The sequence below is a fragment of the Perognathus longimembris genome, chromosome 1 (assembly GCF_023159225.1).
Source record: "Perognathus longimembris pacificus isolate PPM17 chromosome 1, ASM2315922v1, whole genome shotgun sequence".
Lineage (NCBI taxonomy): Eukaryota > Metazoa > Chordata > Mammalia > Rodentia > Heteromyidae > Perognathus > Perognathus longimembris.
In genome coordinates, this window is record NC_063161.1 from 133980304 (window position 1) to 134001131 (window position 20828).

Here is a 20828-nt window from a genome sequence, read left to right on the forward strand (position 1 = left end):
AGACGTGGCAGGCAGGGCACAACAGCCAGGTGAGAGTCTGGCTGGGTGGCCTTCTCTCCATCTCGGAGTCCCTGTCTCCTCAGTCATGTAAGGGAATCCCTGTGGTTGTGGAGAGGAGATGGAAGTGATCGGTCCACCATGGCAGACTGGAGGGCTGGGTGGGGCCGAAAGAGGCGTGCACAGCTCACTTAGAGCAGCTCCGAGGCTGGGCTTTCCCTGCACGTTACATAAGGCAGTCTAGGGTGGAGCGCTAGGTCCGGGCGGCGAGGGAAAGGGGCGTGGAGAGACGGCCGGCGTGGCGGGGATCCCCGCGTGTTGAGGGCGCCCGCTGCAACCGCCGCCGCTGCTGCTGCGCGTGGAGGCACAGGGCGCGGCGGAGTCGGGTTTCAGGGCGAGGGAGACTCTGGGCACGAGTCGGGAGCCGGGATCCTTGCCGGCCGCCGCTGCCTCAACTGCCCAGCGCCGCCTTTGTTCCCCGCGGGAAGGGCGAGCGCGGCGCCCGGAGTCCGCCGCGAGTCGGTGCTCCTGCTTCCCCCCTCCGCGCGCCCTCGGGGGCTCTGCAGATCCTCTCGATGGCACCCAGGTAGGACCCGCATCGTGGAGCCCTCCACCCCGCCGACCCGCCCGCCCGCCCGCCGTCGCCTCACCTTCTCTCCTCCATCACTTCTTGCAGGAGGAACGCGCTGTGCGGGCGCCTACTGTTGCCGCTGCTCTCCGTCTCCGCGCTCCTGTCCACTGTCACCCGAACACGGGCCTCGGCAGGTAGGCGATCCGGCCCGAGGGTGCCCCCCGCACCCCCCCCAGAACCCCCCGCGCTCGGGGGAGGTGGGTGTGGAGGGCGGGCGCGGCGGCAGAGCGCTTTCATTCCTGGACATAAAAGGGAGTCCTCCGTGCGCTCCTGCGGTCCTGCCCGCAGCTGCCTCCCGGCGTTGTGGAGTCCTGGCTGGGAACAAGGGTCCCTGGGCATCCGAGGTGGCGGAGTTGGGCGCAGCTCCTCTAGTCTTAGAGGGACTTTGGAAACAGGGATCCGACCAGAGGTGACAGCCTGAGCGCGCAGCGCCCGCGCTCAGGTGCGCGCGCTGGCTCAGAGTGAGGCAGGGCGAATGCGTCCCCGTACCACGTGGGAAGCCTGTCCACCTGGAGGGACGCCTGAGCCTTGGCTGCAAAGTAATAACAGAATGGATCTTTCGCTCGCTCAGCTTAGCTCTGTGTTACCTAAGGTGGTCACATCTCTCTGAGTCCTGGCACCATGAATGGCTGGAAAGAGCACTGGGCTCCAAGTTAGATAGACGGTCCTTTCTGTTCCCTGGCTCTCAGTTTCCCTATTAGGACCGAGGTTGAGTGAAGGGTAGGATTTGAGCTGGGCATTAATTGCTCATCCTAGCAGAAGGGGGCTGAGGTTTGAGAATGAGGGTTTGAAGTCAGCCGGTGCAGGAAAGTCCTTGAGGCTCTTAGCTTCAATTAACAACCCAAAGCTGGAAGTGGAGTGTAGCTAAGAAATGGTGCCTCTAGGCCCCAAGTTCAAGCCCCAGGAATGGCATGCATGCGAATGCAGTTGCTCACACTCATGGAGCTTGAGTTTACCAGGTGTTGGTTAAGGTCAGGTGGCCTGCATAGGTGGCTCCACTGGGTGATCTTGGAAATGGGTTTCACCTCTCCACCTCAGTTTACTCATCTGAACACCGGGAATACTTGAGCCATCTTACCTCCTGGGGACACCAAGAATTAAAGAATAGATTAGAAATAATGTGCTATCACTTGCTTACTAGGCACAAAATTGATCCTGTGATCTGGGTTGTTACCTGAGTGTTGGGAAACAAAACAGGACTCTTAGAAAACTGAAGTTGAGAAAGGCTTATTGGAAAGTCAAGATTTGAACCCGGGACTCCAGGCTCCTGTTCTTGTCCAATCATTTCTCTAGACACATTAGCAGGAAGGCCAGGCTGTCTGCATGATAAGATGCCTCTGGCGCTGTGTGGATTTCGATGATTTGTTCACAGTCTGAGTAGAATAAGGGGGCGGGAAGACCTGTCCCCTGAAGGAACCTGGGGGCTGTGTGTGGTCTCAGTTAGCTCTTTGAGCACCAGAAGAAGCCCAGGGCGTGAGCCCCAGTGCCACGATGGCCTTTCCTGCAAGGCATCCAGTTTGGCATTTCTTGGAGATCAAAGGCCAGTGGGAGCACAGCTTTGGCTTCCCAGCACCCTGGCCCTTGTCAGATGCTGCAATTTCCCATGTGATGTAAGGCACTGCCAGCTCAGCGGCTGAGGGCAGCTTTGGGCTCTGTGGCCTTTGGGAGCTTTCCTGCAATACTTACCACTCTCTAAGGTTCTGGAAAGGAAACCTTGTTACTTCTTTCTTCTCCTAGGTCCATAACCTGGTCCCAGGAAGTCAGGTCAGGGCTGTTGCTTCAAGCACAGAGGAAGTTCTGCTCCATCCATTATATAAAACTGAGGGCCAGACACCACCCTCTCCCCCCACAGGAGGGCTGTTTACAACTGGCAGCATTCAGGGCCCCTTTGAGGCCAGAAGCAGACTCCTGTAATGTGAACTATCCACCTTCTGCATGCAGTTTAATATGGCTCTCGTAAAACACTGTGCCTTCATTCATTCAATCTTTGCATAGCTCAGAGCCTAGCACTGAGGATTGCTATGCTGTCTGATCTTCAGATGAATAGACTGAATGTCAAGCCCAAGCCTGCTTAGTGTCTAGGGGAGGATTTGAACTGGGTAGTCTGACTCTAGCACCCTTGCCCTTAACCATGCTAATATTCACTTAGAGGAGCTTCAGAGGTAGAGAAGGCTTTACAGGCCCTGCAGTCTGCAATGAGTCCCATGATCAGAGGGTCACAATTGCACAATTGGGACCAGCCTCTCCCCCATCCTTTGTGGCTTTGTGGAGTCTACAGAGCACTCAAGCCCACCAAGTCACTGCATCCACCACCCAACACTGATGGGAAGTTGGAGTTAGACTCTACCTTACAGAGGAGGCTCAGAGAGGCCATGGGATGTGCCTAAAGCCACACAGCTGTTCCTGAGTAGATCCACGATACCTTCATGTGTCCATGGACTCCAATGCTTTCTCCCAGAGGCCCCCCTGCTAAACCTGCAAGTAGGGTGGTGTCTCACACTGGGTTTGGATGTGAGCTGTTATGGAGATGTAGCTTTTCCCTTCTCCCTCTTTCATACTGGGATTTTTACCATTTGAACCATGCCTCCAGCTCTTTTGCTTTATTTTCTTGGATATAGTCTTGTGCTCTTTGCCAGGCCCAACTTCAGATGACTATTTCTTGTTTATGCCTCCTGAATAGCTGGGGTGACAGAAACATGCTACCATGCCCAACTTGTTCACTGAGATAGGAGTCACTACCTTTTTAAAGGGTGTGTGTGGCCTCGAGCCACAACCCAGGTTTCTGCCCTGAGTAGCTAGAGTCTCAGGTATGAGCCACCATGCTTGGCCATTTTTGCATTTTCTTAACAGTTTGGCAATTTCTTAAAAAGTGAGACATATTTATCCTACCACCTTGTGATTTTACTCCTCAGTATCTACCTGTGTGAAAGAAAAACATATACTTACTCCCAAACCTGTATGTGAATGTTCATGGCAGCATTATTCAGAATGAGCCAAGATGGAAGCAAACAAACCCACCAATGTTGAATGAACACAGTGGTATATCCTTTCCATAAGGCACTATTCAGCAGTAAAAAAAAAAAAATGACTTGAGGCACAGAGTTCTGCTACAATCTAGATAACCCTTAAATGCATTAAGCTAAATGAAAGAGGCCAGACATGCAAAGAGCATATATTATCGCAAGCCAAGGGCTACATTATTCCCACAAGTATGGGAAGACTTCAGCAACAACAAACATCAGTGGTTACCCAGGCCAAGGACAGAGGCAGGGATTCATGCGAATGGCATGAGAACTTTTGGGGAAGTGTTCTAAAACTGGGCTGAGGTGGTGACCTCACAACTTATAACTCCACAGAAACATACTTAACTGTACATGTTAATGTTGAATGCCATCTAGTGCACACTTACCTCAGTGAAGCTATTTGTAAAAAAAAAAAAATCATGATGGGGTGCTGGTAGCTCACACCCGTAATCCTAACTACTCATGAGGCTGAGATCTGAGGATCAGAGTTCAACATCCCAGGCAGGAAAGTTGTGAGACTCTTATCTCCAATTAATTACAAAAAAGTGGGAATCGGAGCTGTGGCTCAAGTGATAGAGTGCTAGCCTAGAGCCAAAGGAGCTCAGGGACAGTGCCCAGACCCAGAGTTTAAGCCCCAGGACCAAAAGAAAAAGAAACAACACCAAAATAACCTGCCCCCTCTCCCCAACCCCAAAGCATGTACAGGGTATCTGGGCTCCAGGTAGGATGGGGCTATGAAGCCAACCTGGTAGGGCCAACACTTCTTCAACCCACCAGCTGCCCATCCCAGAGGGTGCTGTTTCCCTGGAGAAATGGGTCCTAAGTTCCAGCTGCAAGAGTAAGGTCCACCTGCACCTCCACTTCTCTAGGGATAAGCATGGAACACAGGCATAGGGTGAATTTGCGGATACTGCATCCATTGAAAGGTGGTTGGTTGTAAGCTTCCTAGCATCCACCCTCCAGAAGCCTACCCCCATTCAAACTTTGAGAAACCTGGGTTTCATCACTGATTCTGCTGTGAACTGAGATAGGCTCACTTTCCCTTTCCTAAGCCTCAGTGGGTCCTATCTGAGGAGGCAAGATTCATTTATCTCTCGATTCCTTCTAGTTTAAACCATTAGGAAATGAAATGGTTTACCTAGATCAAGGTTTAATTATTCCACATAGGTAAGTTCCACAACGATAGAGGGACCACTGATTTGGCCAGGCTGCATGCTGGCAGGGCCGGAAGGAGTTGCACTTGTATTTGCCCAAGGGGCTCGTAGTTCACAGGCTGAATGGCAGAGCCACAGTCAATTGCAACACCATGGTCTCCAAGCTCTTTTCTACAAACACCCATCATGCCCAAAGGGCAGCAGCCCATTCTCTCTCTTTATCTTGACATGTGTTACCACATGACCCTTGGGTCCCTCACAGACCCAAGATTGAGCTAATGAATGACATCACCCTGCCTCTCCATGGTGACATTATAGTGTCACCAGAATTCCTGCTGTTGCAGAAGATAAAGGTCTATTGCACATGTCTTTAAGTAACTGGACTCTAATTGAAGGGCTGATAGGTAGAACTTATTTGTTTTCTTTTAAACTATCTTCTTGTGAAATATCACATTCCCTGGTGGGACCCGGAATTCCTCAAAGCACTCATTAGAATGCGAGTTAGCACCACATTATTGTGTGGCTCATCATAGTTATGAAATAGTATACATGTTTTTCTCTTGGTGATTTATGTTTACTTCTGTACTATAAATCACTATCCTGTGCATGTACATAGGTACATGTATATATGTGTATAGGTGCTTAGCTCTATGTAATTTTGGTGATTTTTGTTTTGTGATGTTTTGAAGACTGGTAAAGGTAGTCACCCCAGCCTCTTCCCATAGGCCCTGTGTTCTTCTATACAGAGGGTTTATCAGATAAAATGTGATTGGATACTAGGAGTATACTAGTGATGAGGGGTAGGTGAAACTCGTAAAAGGAGAGGCAGTATTCCAGGCAAGCTGAGCAAGACTTTGTCTCAAAAACCTATACAAACAAAAAGGCTTGAGGACATTGCTTATATGGTTGAGTGAATACCTAGCAAGTGTGAGGCTTTGGGTTTAATCACCAGCACTGGAAATATAGAATAAAGTAAAAATAGAAAGGGGTAATCTTATGCTACGAAAGTACAAGTCATCAATGTTTAACAAGGGGAATGGATAAGCACAGACTCATAGTCTGAGCCCCCAGGTTGTGGGGCCTGAGCTGCTGTCAGTGTAGCTCAGGGGAGTTGAGGGGTGGCAGGGGTGTTTAGAAGAGTCAGATTAGACCACAGTGCATTTTTCTTTGCTGCACGCTGACTAGAGAGAGCAGTGGTCTAGATGCTGAGCAGAGTCTGGAAGACTGTCAGACCTCTTCCTGGGCAATAGCTGAGGAAGGAGAGAGACATGGGCCTCAGATCGCCTGCTGAGTGCATGCAGTCTCCATCAGAACTCAACCTAACTCAGCCCAGCTCAACCTAACTCAGCCCAGCTCAACCTAACTCAACCCAACTCAACCTAACTCAGCCCAACTCAACCTAATTAACCCAACTTGGTCCAACACAACACAACTCAATACAACCAAATTGAACTCAGTCAACCTAAGTTAACCCAATCCAATCCAATCCAATCCTATGTAACTCAACCCAACTCAATTCATCCCAGCTCAACTCAACTCAATTTAACTGAGTTCAACTCAACTTAGTCCAGTCCAATCCTACTTGTCAACTGGCATGCATGATGACAGAGAAGAAAGCTGTTTTAAGGGCATATGTTTTAAAGGAGCCAAGTCCCCTGACTCAGAGATTGGGGAGCTACTTTGGTTTGGGGGAGCTTGGCTGGAGTCTGGCCTGCAGAAAGCAGACTGCTTTAGGCCCAGTAGGAGTTGCCTTTCCATCACTGAGCTATTCACATGGGGCCAATTTCCCACTGTACCCCATCCCACCCTGACTAGGAGGGCTTCTGAAATTTGCTACCTCCCCAAAGAGCTTCTGTTGACGTCTTTAAAGTGGTCTGAGCTCTTTGGGCTGTGGCTGCCCTTACCCATATTACCAATAGAGTCTGTCTTCCTCCAGCATTTGCTGACTGCCTGCCCTCTTAGGAGTTGGGGGCAGGCGTGAAGAGTTGGAGGAGGGATTCACAGAGCAATAGTGAAGGCTGGTTGGCTGCAGGTGGCTCTGGACTAGGAAGTCTGTCTTGAGTACCTCATGCAATCCATGCAAGCCTGGTACTACCAGAGTGAAGATGTGGGTGTCTACTGAAGATGGCAGACACAGAGGATATAAGAAGCCATTGAAAAGGAAGATTTTTTTTAGTAACATTAAATTTTTTTGATAATGAAAGTAATTCATGGTTATTAGAAAAGCCTAGGACAAAAAAAGAAGAGAAAATGAATTTAGAAAGATCACATATTATCTCATGAGTCAGAGATAAATCCTATTCATTTTTGACAGTCTATCTTCCAAGTTTATTTTCCATGCTTCAATATGCACATATATTAGAATATGAATGGTTCATTCTGTAAGTGTATTTTGCTGATTGTCTCCCCTCCTCCCCAATCAACTAGACACTCCCTTTGGAACATTCATGTTCTTCTATAATATTCTTTGTAATTGAAAGAGTGTTTTGTTATATGGATGTCCCATAATTAAACCATCCTCTTTTGGGCCTTTGGGCTGCTTTCAACTGTTCACTATCATAAACCCTATTGTGGTGACAGTATTTGCACGGCTCTGTATTTGAATATTATTGCAAATATTTCCCAGCACAAAGTCAGGTTTAGTGCTTGCCCATTTCTAAGGCTTTTGTTGCATTCTTTGGCAAGGCAGTGCTGTCCACAAGAACACCTCTCCTCCCTGCCTTTGCCCATGGCTGCTGCTTTGTTAATCTCAGGAGCAAAAGGGCTAGCATCTGTATGGCTCCTCAGCTCTGTGCTCTTAGTGCTCAGAGCTGGGAAATCCCTCTTTCCTCACCTCCATTCACTCACACATTCTGCACAAGGTATCTTGTGGTCAGGAAAGAAGAGAAAAGAGAATTTTCCATTAGGAATGTGAGAGCTCAGGTCCTAAGGACCACTTCCTTGGGGATCACAAAGGAACTGATGCCAGGTGCTCTTGCTTATTCAAAGTGAGGTTCAGCCACCGGTAGAGTTTAACTGTTTGTTTCTGGTTTTAAGTATAAGAACCAGAATAAAATCCAGTCCGGTGGCTTCTTTGCAAAGGAAATATCCACAAAGAGCAAAGTTGTCACCTGGGGAGAGTGTTAGAGGGCACAGTTCATATCTATGAACTCTGGTATCCAGAGTCCTAGGTTCAAATCTCAGCTCTGCTACATCCCCTTGAATGGCCTGGTGCCAGCTTCCTCCCTTATCTGTGTCTTCCTTATCTATAACTTGGTACCAATAATTCCTAATGCCCAGGATTAGTGAGATGAGCATTGAGCCTGCCTTTGGTGACAAGTTCATGCCTCATTACTTCCGGTTCCCACATCCCTGTGGGTTCCTTGAGGGCAGGAACCCTTTTTGTTTATCTATGTTTCCCCAGACTCCAACATGGCACCACAAGGGCACAATGAGTATTTGAATACATTCATGAATGAATCATTCAAAGCCAGGGCTTGGTAGACCTAAGTGAACACCCAGCATTATGAATCCCGGACCATGACGAAGGCTCTGTGCACCTCCAGCCCCAGTGGTGGTCTCATCCTGCAGCCACAGGGGTAAACTATGAGAAACAACTAAGGTATGCTCTCCAGGACTGGAAGCGATTACCATTCCGTCCATCAGTGCACAGCTGCACAGGTTCTGGCGGGTGACTAACTGAACCTGAGTCCTGCAGCTTCAACAGCAGCAGACACAGAGCGCTCTACGAAACTGGCTTGGCCTGCTTCTCCACCCTCCAGGAACAGTCTTGGTGCTGTGAAGCCCAGAGAGGGGAAGTGACTAGTTCAAGATCATAGAGCAAGTTGGGCTAGAACTAAGAATCATTACTCTCAGGCCAGAGCTCTGATGTTTAGAGGCCTTTACAGGGGCCTGGAAAATACCTGAAATGAGATTTGTGCTGTAATTATATGGTACTTTTCATGTCTTATACGCAAATCAGCTATGTATGTATGTATGTATATAAATGTGTGTTTTACATATATAAATTATATTTTAAAGTATCTATGTGCTTGGGTTGTATATATATATATATTACACAAAAATATATTATATAATATATGTTATCAAGATATATAACTATATATTTATGTATCAGTATATAACATATGGTATATTTTATGTACATATAATACATCTATATTAAGTGTGTACATGTATGAGCATCAGTGCGTTGTAGATAGAAATTACATGCCTACATAAAGTGTCCCTGTGTTATACATTACATCTCTATGGGTGTCACTGTGTGTTCTACATATGTTACATGTCTGTATCATGTGGGTGTTGGTGTGTATGTTCAGTACCCCTGACCTTCACATAGCCCTGTGAATGCCAGAGCTCAGTTACAGCTCCACAGCCGTGTGCAGGACTGTCTGAGCCACTGTGGTCATTTACTGCAGGACGATGGACAGGGAATGCACTGGGCTCCTCATGAGGGTGGCATCCGTGGCCTCAGAGCCTCCACTAAGTGCTGTTCTGCCAGCCAAAGGGGAATCTCCTGTGGGAGAAGCAGCTATGGTGACAGGGAGGGAGTGGGAGAGACTTGCCTAGGAGCTGTTTTGATATTTCTTTGGATACATTTTTTAAATTTAATTTATTTATTAATTGAATGCAAATTTTTTTGACAAGGTGTTGTGCAAAAAGGGTACAATTACATAGTAGGGCAGTGTGTACATTTCTTGTGATATCTTATGCCTGTTTTTCTTTCCCTTCTCTAGGTCAGGTAGACATATATACAATACACAATTTATCAAGAACATATACAGTAGCCACGTGGCCAAGCCCAAGAAAATTCGCCTAGGGCTTTAAATGTAATGTCGCTATTAGACAATATGTCGACAGTAGTCTTATATGAACATACATACATAGCTTTTGAGTTATTGTATTCCACTGAGAGGTCAATTTTTTTTTTTTTTTTGGCCAGTCCTGGGCCTTGGACTCAGGGCCTGAGCACTGTCCCTGGCTTCTTTTTGCTCAAGGCTAGCACTCTGCCACTTGAGTCACAGCGCTACTTCTGGCCATTTTCTGTGTATGTGGTGCTGGGGAATTGAACCCAGGGCCTCATGTATACGAGGCAAGTGCTCTTGCCACTAGGCCATATCCCCAGCCCCAAGAGGTCAATTTTTTTTTTTTTTGGCCAGTCCTGGGCCTTGGACTCAGGGCCTGAGCACTGTCCCTGGCTTCTTCCCGCTCAAGGCTAGCACTCTGCCACTTGAACCACAGCGCCGCTTCTGGCCGTTTTTTCTGTATATGTGGTGCTGGGGAATCGAACCTAGGGCCTCGTGTATCCGAGGCAGGCACTCTTGCCACTAGGCTATATCCCCAGCCCAAGAGGTCAATTTTTGACCTTTATATGTTGAGTAGTTGTTTGGTGTTAGTTACATACTGTTGGGTCGTTGCCCCAGTCCTGTGGGAAATACCATTTGACAAGCAGTTTTTGGTTTCATAGACCTGGTCTCTACTGTCTCTCCATCTCCCTTTCTTAACAGTCATATATCAGGGAGATCATGCCCCTTTGTTTTCTGTGTTCTAGGTTTGTCTCGCTCAACATTATTTGTTCAAGTTCTGACCATTTCCCTGCGAATAACAATATTTCACCATTCCTAGGGGCTGGGGATATGGCCTAGTGGCAAGAGTGCTTGCCTCATATACATGAGGCCCCTGGTTCGATTCCCCAGCACCACATACACAGAAAATGGCCAGAAGTGGCGCTGCGGCTCAAGGGGTAGAGTGCTAGCCTTGAGCAAGAAGAAGCCAGGGACAGTGCTCAGGCCCTGAGTCCAAGCCCCAGGACTGGCCAAAAAACAAAAACAAAAACAATATTTCACCATTCCTAATTGCTATGTAGTATTCCACTGTGTATAGGTACCATATTTTTTGGATCTATTCATCTGTGGAAGGGCATCTGGGTTGTTTCCATATTTTGGCTATTGTGAATTGTGCTGTGATAAACATGGAAGTACAAATGTCTTTTTGATATCTTGGGACCTGCTGTTTAGGATAGATGCCTAGGAGTGGTATGGCTGGGTCATAGGGTAGGTCTATATTGAGCTTTTTGAGAAACCTCCATACTGTTCTCCAAAGTGGTTGTACTAATTTGCACTTTCACCAACAATGGAGAAAGGTTCCTCTTTCCCCGCACCCCCTCCAGCATTTGTTGTTGCCTAAGTTCAGAGTATAGGCCATTCTAACTGGAGTGAGGTGGTATCTCAGGGTTGTTTTTATTTGCATTTCCTTTACTACCAGGGATGTTGAACATTTCCTCATATGTTTCTTTGCCATTTTTATTTCTTCTCTTGTGAAGTCTCTCTTTAGCTCCTTTGCCCATTTCCTAATTGGTTTATTGGGCTTGGAGGGGCTTAGTTTTTTGAGTTCTCTGTAGATGACAGATATTAGGCCTTTGTCTGTTGCTGTGCTGGTAAAGATCCTTTCCCATATGGTTGGCTGTCTTTCTGTTTTTGTGGCTATGTCTTAGCTGTGCAGAAACTTTTTAATTTGTAGTAGTCCATTTGTCGAGTCTCTCCCCTATTTGTTGTGCCCCTGAGACTCTATTCAGGAAGTTCCTTCCTTTGCCTATAAGTTCTAGCATCTTTCCTACTCTGTCCTTCAGTAGTTTCAAGGATTCAGGTCTAATATTGAGGTCCTTGATCCATTTTGAGTTGATCTTGGTGCATGGTGATAGGCTTGGGTCTACTTTGAGTTTTCTGCATATGGCTGCCCAGTTCCTTTGGATACATTTTTGAACATCCCCAGGACTCTGTTTCCCTGTCTAGGAAATGAAGGGATCAGATCAAATGAAACATAAAAAACGCAGATAGTAGCAGTGTACACTGAGGTACACACCTATAATCCTAGCTACTTTGGAGGCAGAACTCAGGAGGATCCTGATTTGAGGCTTGCGGCTGACATTGGGGTGAGGGGGACATAAGACCCTATTAGAAAAAAAAAACCTAAAAAGTGAACAAAAAAGTTAGGGGGTATAGTTCAAGTGGTAAAGTAGTATTTGTTTAGCAAGCACAAAGCCCTGGGTTCAAATCCCATACTGCCATTTTTTAAAATAAAAATAAAATTACCATTAGCAAGAACATTCTAGCACAGCTGAGTTCAGTCTGGCCGAACTTCAAGACAAATGAGGGGACTCATGCAACTTAGAAGGACTCAGTCCTAGTTCCCTTGTTCTGAGCCTTGTCTCTCTCTGATAGCCCATTCATGAAGCTGGGACCAAAAAACACTGCCCAACAACTGGGTATATTTGGTCCTAAACAGAGACTACAGCTGCTGGCTCCCTCCGTCTCGTTAAAATGCCAAATTACTCACTCTTACAGAAAAAAAAGAGGGGGAGGGGGAAGAGGGAGCAAAAAGGAAACCATTTCTCACTGCAGAGTTTTTCCGTGTGACACATTTTCTAATTTTATTCCAGGTTAAACCGTCTACAGTAGACTGTTCCATTTCAGGGTCTCTCCCTCCTTCTTCTCTTTAAGAAACAGGATTGTTTAGTTTGCTTAATATTTTCAAGTGTGGACAGGTGTCCTATTACAGAAGCACACCATCCTTTGCCCGCTCTGAGACGCAGGGATCAGAGTCAGGATCTGTTGGTCCTCACCAGGCTGTGGGTACTTGGCCAGAGCTCTTCCCCTCTCTGCACACAGATACTTAATCTGCAAAGGGAGGGAAAGGCTGGCTCACCGCAGAGACCGTGTGGCTGGATTGGAAGCAGTGGTTGCAGTGGTTTCTATGGGAGGTTCTGTTTGAGGAGTTTAGATCTGCCTCGAGCGTTTGTGGTCTCTGCATGGCTGCTGCAGTACCTAGGGTTCCCGGGACATTTTAGTACCTTAAGAGAATGCTCGCTTTGTTTTAGACATAGGAATTCTGCCTCTGCAATGTCTGCATGCCATTTCTCCCTTTCACCCCTCACCTCACCTGGGGTCAGGCCTGTGTCCCGGCTTTCTGATGGATTGCAGTTTCTCACTGCTAGTAGGATCCCCCTGCCCTCCCCAGCCCCGATCTCTAGCACATCTCCTTTTTGCAAGCACACGTCCTAGCATGTCATGTCTCTTCTTCAAACCCATCCATGCTTTCCATTACAGCACAGTAAATTCCACACTCTCTGTCTGGGGTCAAGGCCTCTTCTCCTCTCAAGTGTTCCCTGGGCTCTGGTTTCATCCACAAGGAGCCACTCACTGGGCTCTGGGTTCACTCTGCACGTTTCCTTCTCATCTGTGTTCACCTTTTCTTTTTATAGACTTGCTCCTCAAGCTGTGAGCCCTGAACCAGCATCGTTCAGAGCTTGTTAGAAATGAATGATCTCAGCCCTGACCCCAGACCCAGGGCATGAGAAGGTGTACCTCAGCCACCCAGATGATGAACACCAGGCCAGAGTGAGGGCTGCCAGGGCTTTGGAGCCTGGGGGGTGGTGGGGCTGTGGTCAGGCCCAGCTGATCTTGTCCTGGACATTGAGTATACTAGTTGATGACCTTACCTGTGTTCCTAATCCTCTTGAAGCCTCAGTCTCTTCACCTGTGAGAGTGGAGATACAGATGTCTCAGGTTTCTTCTGACAATGAAATTTCATAATGACCCTCAAGATCTTCCTGTGGTGCCCAGCACTCAGTGAGCTCTCAATAAAGGGAATGGCCGGAGTGTCCAGGTTCAATCTCAGTGTTCCTGATGTTGTTCCTGAGACCGCGGTAGCAGTCTCAGCATTTGTGTTGTACCTGGTTTGAATTCATTGTCAAGTCCATCTCACCAAGGACAAAGGGGGCCAGGACAATGTCATTCACCTTTGAGGGTTAGAATCTGACTCTGGGGCACAGGAAGAGACACGGTCATAATACAGTGGGGAAAGGTGAAACACAGCTGGACAAGAACTTTGCAGGATGAATGGTTGTGGTAGAGTCAATTGCAGTGTGTGTGTGTGTGTGTGTGTGTAAGATGCACACACATACACACATGCCAGCACTCAGAGCTTGGGCTCTGTTCCTTAGCTTTTTTGCTTAAGGCTGGCACTCTACCACTTTGAACCACAGTGCCATTTCTAACATTTTTGGCAGTTACTTGGAGATAAGAGTCTCACAAAGTTTCCTGTCCAGGCTGGCTTTGAACCACAATCCTCAGCTCTCATCCTCCTGAGAAGATAGGACTATAAGTGTGCTACCACTGTCCAACTTAATTGCAGTCCTTAATTTTTTTTTTCAGGTGTGGGGCTTGAATTCAGCACTGTCCCTGAGCCTCTTTGTGCTCAAGGCTAGCTCTCTACCCCCTGAGACACAGCATCACTTCTGGCTTTTGAGTACTTAATTGGAGATAAGAGTCTTACAGGGACTTTTCTGCCAGGGCTAGCTTGGAACCACGATCCTTAGATCTCAGCCTCCTGAGTATCAGCTACGATTACAGGCGTGAGCTACCAGTGCCTGGCTTAATTGCAATTTTTCACCATGATAAAAATGGCTTTTCTGCTTGTGATAACCTGGTGGGTTTTCCACTCACTCATTTGTCCACTCATTTTTACTTCATAAACATTTATAAGCTCCCAGCTGTGTGCAAGGCCATGTGTGATATGCTAGGCACAAAATGATGAACAAGACAGGCTTGGTTCCTGCTGTCATGGAGCCTACCATCCAATGATGGATGACAACATGAAATAAAGATTTGTGCCAAAACTTCACATTCAAAAAGGCCAATAGTAGGGGCTGGGGATATGGCCTAGTGGCAAGAGAGCTTGCCTCGTATATATGAGGCCCTGGGTTCAATTCCCCAGCACCACATATACAGAAAACGGCCAGAAAGTGGCGCTGTGGCTCAAGTGGCAGAGTGCTAGCCTTGAGCAAAAAGGAAGCCAGGGACAGTGCTCAGGCCCTGAGTCCAAGGCCCAGGACTGGCAAAAAAAAAAAAAAAAAAAAAAAAAAAGGCCAATAGTATTATGAAACTGTATGCTGGTCACTTATGCCTGTGATCCTAGCTACTTAGGAAGCTGAGAGATCTGACGATCTCTGTTTGAAGTCAGCCCTAGCTGACAAATCTAAGAGACTCCTACCTCCCATTAATCAGCAAAAAAAAGCCAGAAATAGGGATGTGGCTCAAGTGGTAGGGCACTAGCTTTGAGTGAAAAAGCTAAGCAAGAACAAGAGGCTCAGAGTTCAAGCCCCAGCACTAGTATACCCCCCTAAAAATAGTGTGAAGAACTCTAGGTGCTAGGTGTGAGAGTACACACTTGTAATCCTAGTATTAGGGAGGCTGAGACAGTAGGATTATAAATTCAAGGCCAGCTTGGGCTATATAGTAAGACCTAATAAACAGCAGGACACTCTCATTTGTATTAGGATGTCTAGGCAGTCTTCCCAAGGATGCTATTTAAGATGAACTCCAAGGGCTGATTTATCCAGGAAAGGAGCCGGGGTGGGGTGGGGGGGCGTTGGCAGAGGAGTAGAATGTCCCAGATAGAGGGAGCAGAATGAGGAGAGGATTGAAAACACAGTTAGTGAAGATTCAGTGCATGTGAGGGAGGAGAAGTAGGGATGGAGTCTCTGGGAAGAAAGTGGAGTTTCTGTCATGTGTCTACTTTCTCTTGCATGGCCCTGGTCAGTGGCCCCTAGGGTGGCCCCATGTGGCACTCACAGCTCCAGGTGAAGGCCTGAGGGTCTCCAACCCAGGAGGAGTACAGAATAAGACTGTGGATTCAGACTCCTAGAGATTGGATTGCTTCCGGGAATGGCAGAAGGGATGCGTGTCTGTGTGGCCTAGGAGAAAGTTTCGTGACTTGCAGCAAATACAAGGGGAACAGGGCTGGAGTGAGAGCCTTTGAGCCAGTGACAAGAGTCCCTGATTCTCCCTAGGCCATCCTAGGGCTTTCCCTAAGCAGTGAGACACAGCTAGACTTGGCTGGGTAAAGCCGCCTCCATCAGTACTATTTTGGGGTGGCCCAGCTCTGATTTGATCTTCTCTCTCTCTCTCTCTCTCTCTCTCTCTCTCTCTCTCTCTCTCTCTCTCTCTCTCTCATTCTGGATTTATGTTAAGAGTGTACAATCTCAAACACAATGCAGAAAGTTCTTGCCGGGGGACCCCAGGCGGAACACTTGGGAGGAGTGATGGCTTGGATGGCCAGGCTGATGGGATGGGATGGCGCCTTCCCTCCCCTTGCCTGAGCCATGCCTTAAGAGACCTGCTTCCCTCTCCAGCCCTTGCGCGCTTGCTCGCTTGCAGTTCTTGGCTGTGTGACAGCAGTCTTGCAAAGAGCCCTATTGTTTATTTCCTGCAGCATCTATTTTACTCAGCGGTTGGTCAGTTGGGGTGAAGAGCCCAGTTGGAATTGGGGAATAACTTAGGACATTTCTTACCTTATGAAAAGAAACAAACACATAAGTAATAGAGTGGAAACTAGAAGTGCTTTGAAGCAAGAAGACCTTCATTCAATTTCCAAGTTCCTCTTTGGAATTTCCAAGTTTCTTTTTGAATTTATTCAGACCCTCAGGTGTGGGGTAGTGGGAGACAAGCCTCTGACAATGGCATGTTTCAGTAGAGGTGATATCTTACATAGAGATTTGAGATCCTCCAAACTGTGGATTATTGGAAAGGGTGTCAAACTATTGCATCAATATTTTATCCATTAACAGCTCACTAACTTGTGTGGAGGGACTATTTGTTCACATTTGATCTTATTCTTCTTTTGGTTTGGTATTTTTTAAGCCCAAGGCCTTGAGCTCTCTACTTTTTGCTCATGGCTGGCTTTCTACCACTTGAGCCATACCTCCAACCCTGTTTTCTGCTAGTTAAATTGGAAATGGAGTCTCATATGCAGGCTGGCAATCCTCTGAATTTCTGTCTTTAGAGTAACTAGGATGATAGGAGTGAGCTACATCTCCCTTAAGGGAGGAGTCATTGCCCTCTGAGTCTTGTGCTAAAAGCATCACCAGGGCCTGGCATGCAGCAGGTGCTCAATAGATGGACAGATAGCAGAGTGGGCTGATGGCTGTGAGAAGTGCATCTTTCTCCATCTGTTTACCTCTCCAGGAATTAGTGTGTGTAGCTGCTCTACCATGGGAAGCTGGGGTGGAATGTGAAAAATGTTGCTCATGCATATGCACAAAGGAGACTGGCCACAGTCCTGTTCAAGATTTCTAAGAATTGCCCTTTGGGGGCAGCCTCCTACCCAGTTTGGTCTCTGCTGCATAGTGGCCCCTGGTGGGCGAAGGCATAGTCCACCATTCACACACCTTGCATGGCTGGACCTCACTTCTCGTGAGACCTGCAGAACTCCCGGTATCTTACTTCCTTTGGAACATACCAAGGGGAGAAGAATCTGGACTTTGGAAATCATCTGTTTGGGGCCTGTCAAATGACAGATGGAAAGACAGAGCTCTGGAGAGAATAGGAACTTGTTGTAAAAACATGTGGTTCTAGGCCAGATATGGGTGCCGGGGTTGGGGGTGGGGTGGGGGAGTCACACCTGAAACCTAGCTACTCAGCAGGCTGAGATGTAAAGATTGTGATTTGAAGCCAGCCCATGCAGGAAAGTCCATGAGACTCTTACCTCCAGCTAGCCAGCTAGAAGTGGAACTGTGACTCAGGTGGTAGAACTCCAACCTTGAGTGAAAAAGCTAAGGGACATGCCACGTACCTGAGTTCAGGTCCTAGTACTGGCAGAAGGAAAAGAGTGTGTGGTCCTAGAACTGGATCTAGAACTCTGCTGGCTTCCAGGTGGGTGCATTGTATGTAGCACTCTGAAATTCCCAAGTGTGGCTCCACCACAGGTGCCTAATTGTTTTGTCTCTTGCCCCTTGGGCCTGGCTGAAGGTGGCTAAAAACGAGCTGTGAACTCACCCAACGGGTTACAGATCCTTGTACTGTTGCTTAGCAACTCTGTGTCCTGGGCCATCTTCTCAGAAAGTGCCTGGATTTCTTCACCTGAACAAAGGGATGGTAGGAGGCCTACATCACAGGCCTTGTGAGACGCAAGCAAGGACTAGGAGGAAGTGCTAGTGTGAAGCCCCAGTGATGTGGGCTCTCCCATGACTGAACATCACCCTGCTAGAGAGTTGTATAAAATACTGAGGCCCAGACCTCATACCCAGAGACTGTGATTGGGATGGGGGGCTAGGCACCTGTATTCTGAAGCCACTCCCATCCCCACCCCAGGCTCTACTGCTAGTCCAGGAGGCACTCAATGCTAGATAACCTATGGCAGTCGACCACATCTGTCCACTTCACCCACATATCCAGTACCTACAGTGCCAAGCACATGTGCGATCATTTGTGAGTGAATGACCAGGTGAATGAATAGGATGTGCTCAGCACTTGGCATTTACCCTGTACCACACCTGAGAGTGAAGTATTGCTTAGTCTGTGTCCCCATAAGCTCAGAGAGGTAAAGAATGTGCCCAAGGCTGGGCCCTGGCTGTGCATACCTATAATCCTAGCTACTCAGGAGGCTGAGATCTGAGGATTGTGGTTCAAAACCAGCCTGGGCAGCAAAGTCCATGTAACTCTTAACTCCAAGTAACTCACCGTAAATGCTGGAAGTGGCACTATGGCTCACATGGTAGAGCTAGATCTAGCCTTGGGCAAAAGAAGCTCAGGGGCAGTGTCCAGGGTTTAAGCCCCAGGTTCAACACCAAAAACAAAACAAAACAAAAAGCATGTGCTCAAGGTCTTGACTTGCTGGAAGATCTTTCATGTACCATTTCCATGTCCTGTTTCCTGCACCAGAGTGGCGAAGCTGGTTTTCCTCCAGTCTTTCCTGGGTCACTGCCTCCCCCACCCACCGTCTCCTGGGCTCCATCCCAGAGGTCAGATTCCCTCTTATTATTCTAAAGGCCACAGGCTCTTCCTCCAGCAAACATTTGGAGACTGTCAAGCTGTACTTTCATCTACATTAAACAAGAGTCAGCCTGTTTCAAAATATGACTTCAGGTCACCATCTGTTCTGGTTGTTCCCTTCAACTCGAATCTCGTGTCCGAGCCAAATGGGAGCTCCAAGCATCCTGCAGAGAGAGCCAGTCTCCTCACAGAACGAAAGCCAGCACGTTTGTAGAGGGATGTCATGTGTTTGATAACAACTGTAAGACAGAATTATAAATATATATACATGCTGTTTATTTCTCCTACTCAACAGCAGCGTGTGGAGTGCAGGCTCCTGACAGAGCTTCAGATGCACTTCTGGTCATGGGTGTCTCCTGCCTACCAGGCTCTGTGTGAGGATCTCTTCCACACTTGACTGCCACAGGCTCAGGTAGATGACCTTCAAGGTCATAAGGGTCATGTGTGGGCGTGGGCTGGGTCTTTGGTAGTACCACATGCTGTAGGTGCCTCTGTGTTCGTATCTTGGCCTCATTGGACCTTAGTGTTTTCTGAGGTTCTCAGCTCCAACAGTGACCCCCCAATTCTTCCTCTATCTTGGTCAGTATAGGCGGAATTTCACAGTGCCAGCCGAAGCCATGAGCTCATCCTGCCTGCGCCTCTGCCTGCCCTGTCTGGATTTACACCAGTGCATCTGTGGGGACCCCTTGGGCGGTTCCCAGGCAGCTTGATTTTGCCCAGGGCTTACATGCCAAGTGCTGAGAGACTACAGGCAAGGGAGTCTCCGGCAGCTGCCAAACTCCCGCCTGCATGCCACATTCCAGTCCCACCCGCCCCTTGGCAAAGGAAGGGCAGGGGCCCAACTGCCAGGGCGGCGGCCAGGGTGGCAGCTAGGGGAGAAGGCGTTATTCCTCCTAAAATGGTCATCTGCATCCTTCCTCAGAAGCCCTCCAACGCTCCTTTCTGCCTGTCACCTACATCCCTGTCTGGGACTGACATGCACGTCTCCCCAACAAAGTGGCTAGTCCCAGCTGCCCCAGTCACCCGCTACAGAGTGGCCTTGATCTTTATCATCAGTCCATTCATCTGAAAAAAACTAGGGTACCACAGACACCCCTGAGATCACATGCTTTCATGCATGGAAGTGCAGATCTCAGAGCTCAGCCTAAGGCTAGTGTTGCTTTTCTTCCCTTCTCCCTTTTCCCTTCTTCCTTCCTTCTTCCCTGTACTTGGTCCTGAACTCAAGGCCTTATATTCTCACTTGGCTTTTTCACTCAAGGCTGGTACTCTTACCACTTGAGCTACAGTTCCACTTCCAGCTTTTTTGGTGGTTCACTAGAGAATAAGTCTTATGGGCTGTTTTGTCCAGCTTGGCCATGATCCTCAGATCTCAGCCTCCTGAGTTACAGGATTACAGACGTGAGCCACCTGCACCCAGTTTAGTGTTGCACTTTAATCTGCATCTGTCTGGACCCCTAATTTCTGATGTAAGGATGGCAGTTATTTAAAGATGCCATTTCCCCTATTTCTAGACTCAATCAATGTGTTCCTAGCTTCCTAGCTGTGGCCCTCTGCAAATCCATTCTCAGAACTTGGAGCTCTCAGGCTTTTGCCTGTCTTTTCTTCACGGCCTCAAGCTCAAACCATCTGCATTTAGACTGTATGTGTTTTGATGTTGGATCCCATCTACGAGGCTGAGAACCAGTTGGGGAACAAATAATTCATCTCCCAGAGTCCAGCCTAGACCAAGTCCAGATAAGGCTGGCTCACAGATGGGGATTGTGGGCAGGGCCCAGCTAGGGCCAGAATGGAGTGAATGATGGGGGATCCACTCCTGCCTTTTTTTTTTTTTTTTTTTTGGCCAGTCCTGGGCCTTGGACTCAGGGCCTGAGCACCATCCCTGGCTTCTTCCCGCTCAAGGCTAGCACTCTGCCACCTGAGCCACAGCGCCCCTTCTGGCCATTTTCCATATATGTGGTGCTGGGGAATTGAACCCAGGGCCTCATGTATACGAGGCAAGCACTCTTGCCACTAGGCCATATTCCCAGCCCCACTCCTGCCTTTTCTGAGGCAGTTTGGACTAGCAGCATGCCAGTTCTGACTGCCATAAGTCAGTCTGTGGCCAACATCATTTTACATATATATTGACCAGTGACATCAACTATACCAAAGAAATGCTCCAGGCATTTTTTTTTTCTTTTAGAGAGGGACTTAG

General features: G+C 47.9%; 1 protein-coding gene across 2 annotated transcripts in view; it reads left to right on the plus strand.

Moving 5' to 3' along the window:
• The first annotated feature begins 279 nt into the window (after window positions 1–279).
• Col15a1 (collagen type XV alpha 1 chain) overlaps window positions 280–20828 on the plus strand; it is a 90067-nt gene continuing 69518 nt past the window's right edge. For both annotated transcript variants that reach the window (XM_048337968.1, XM_048337972.1), the window contains exons 1-2: window positions 280–583; window positions 674–762. In XM_048337968.1, coding sequence (XP_048193925.1) covers window positions 573–583; window positions 674–762 — 100 coding nt within the window. In that variant the 5' untranslated portion in view covers window positions 280–572. The remainder of the gene's footprint in view (window positions 584–673; window positions 763–20828) is intronic.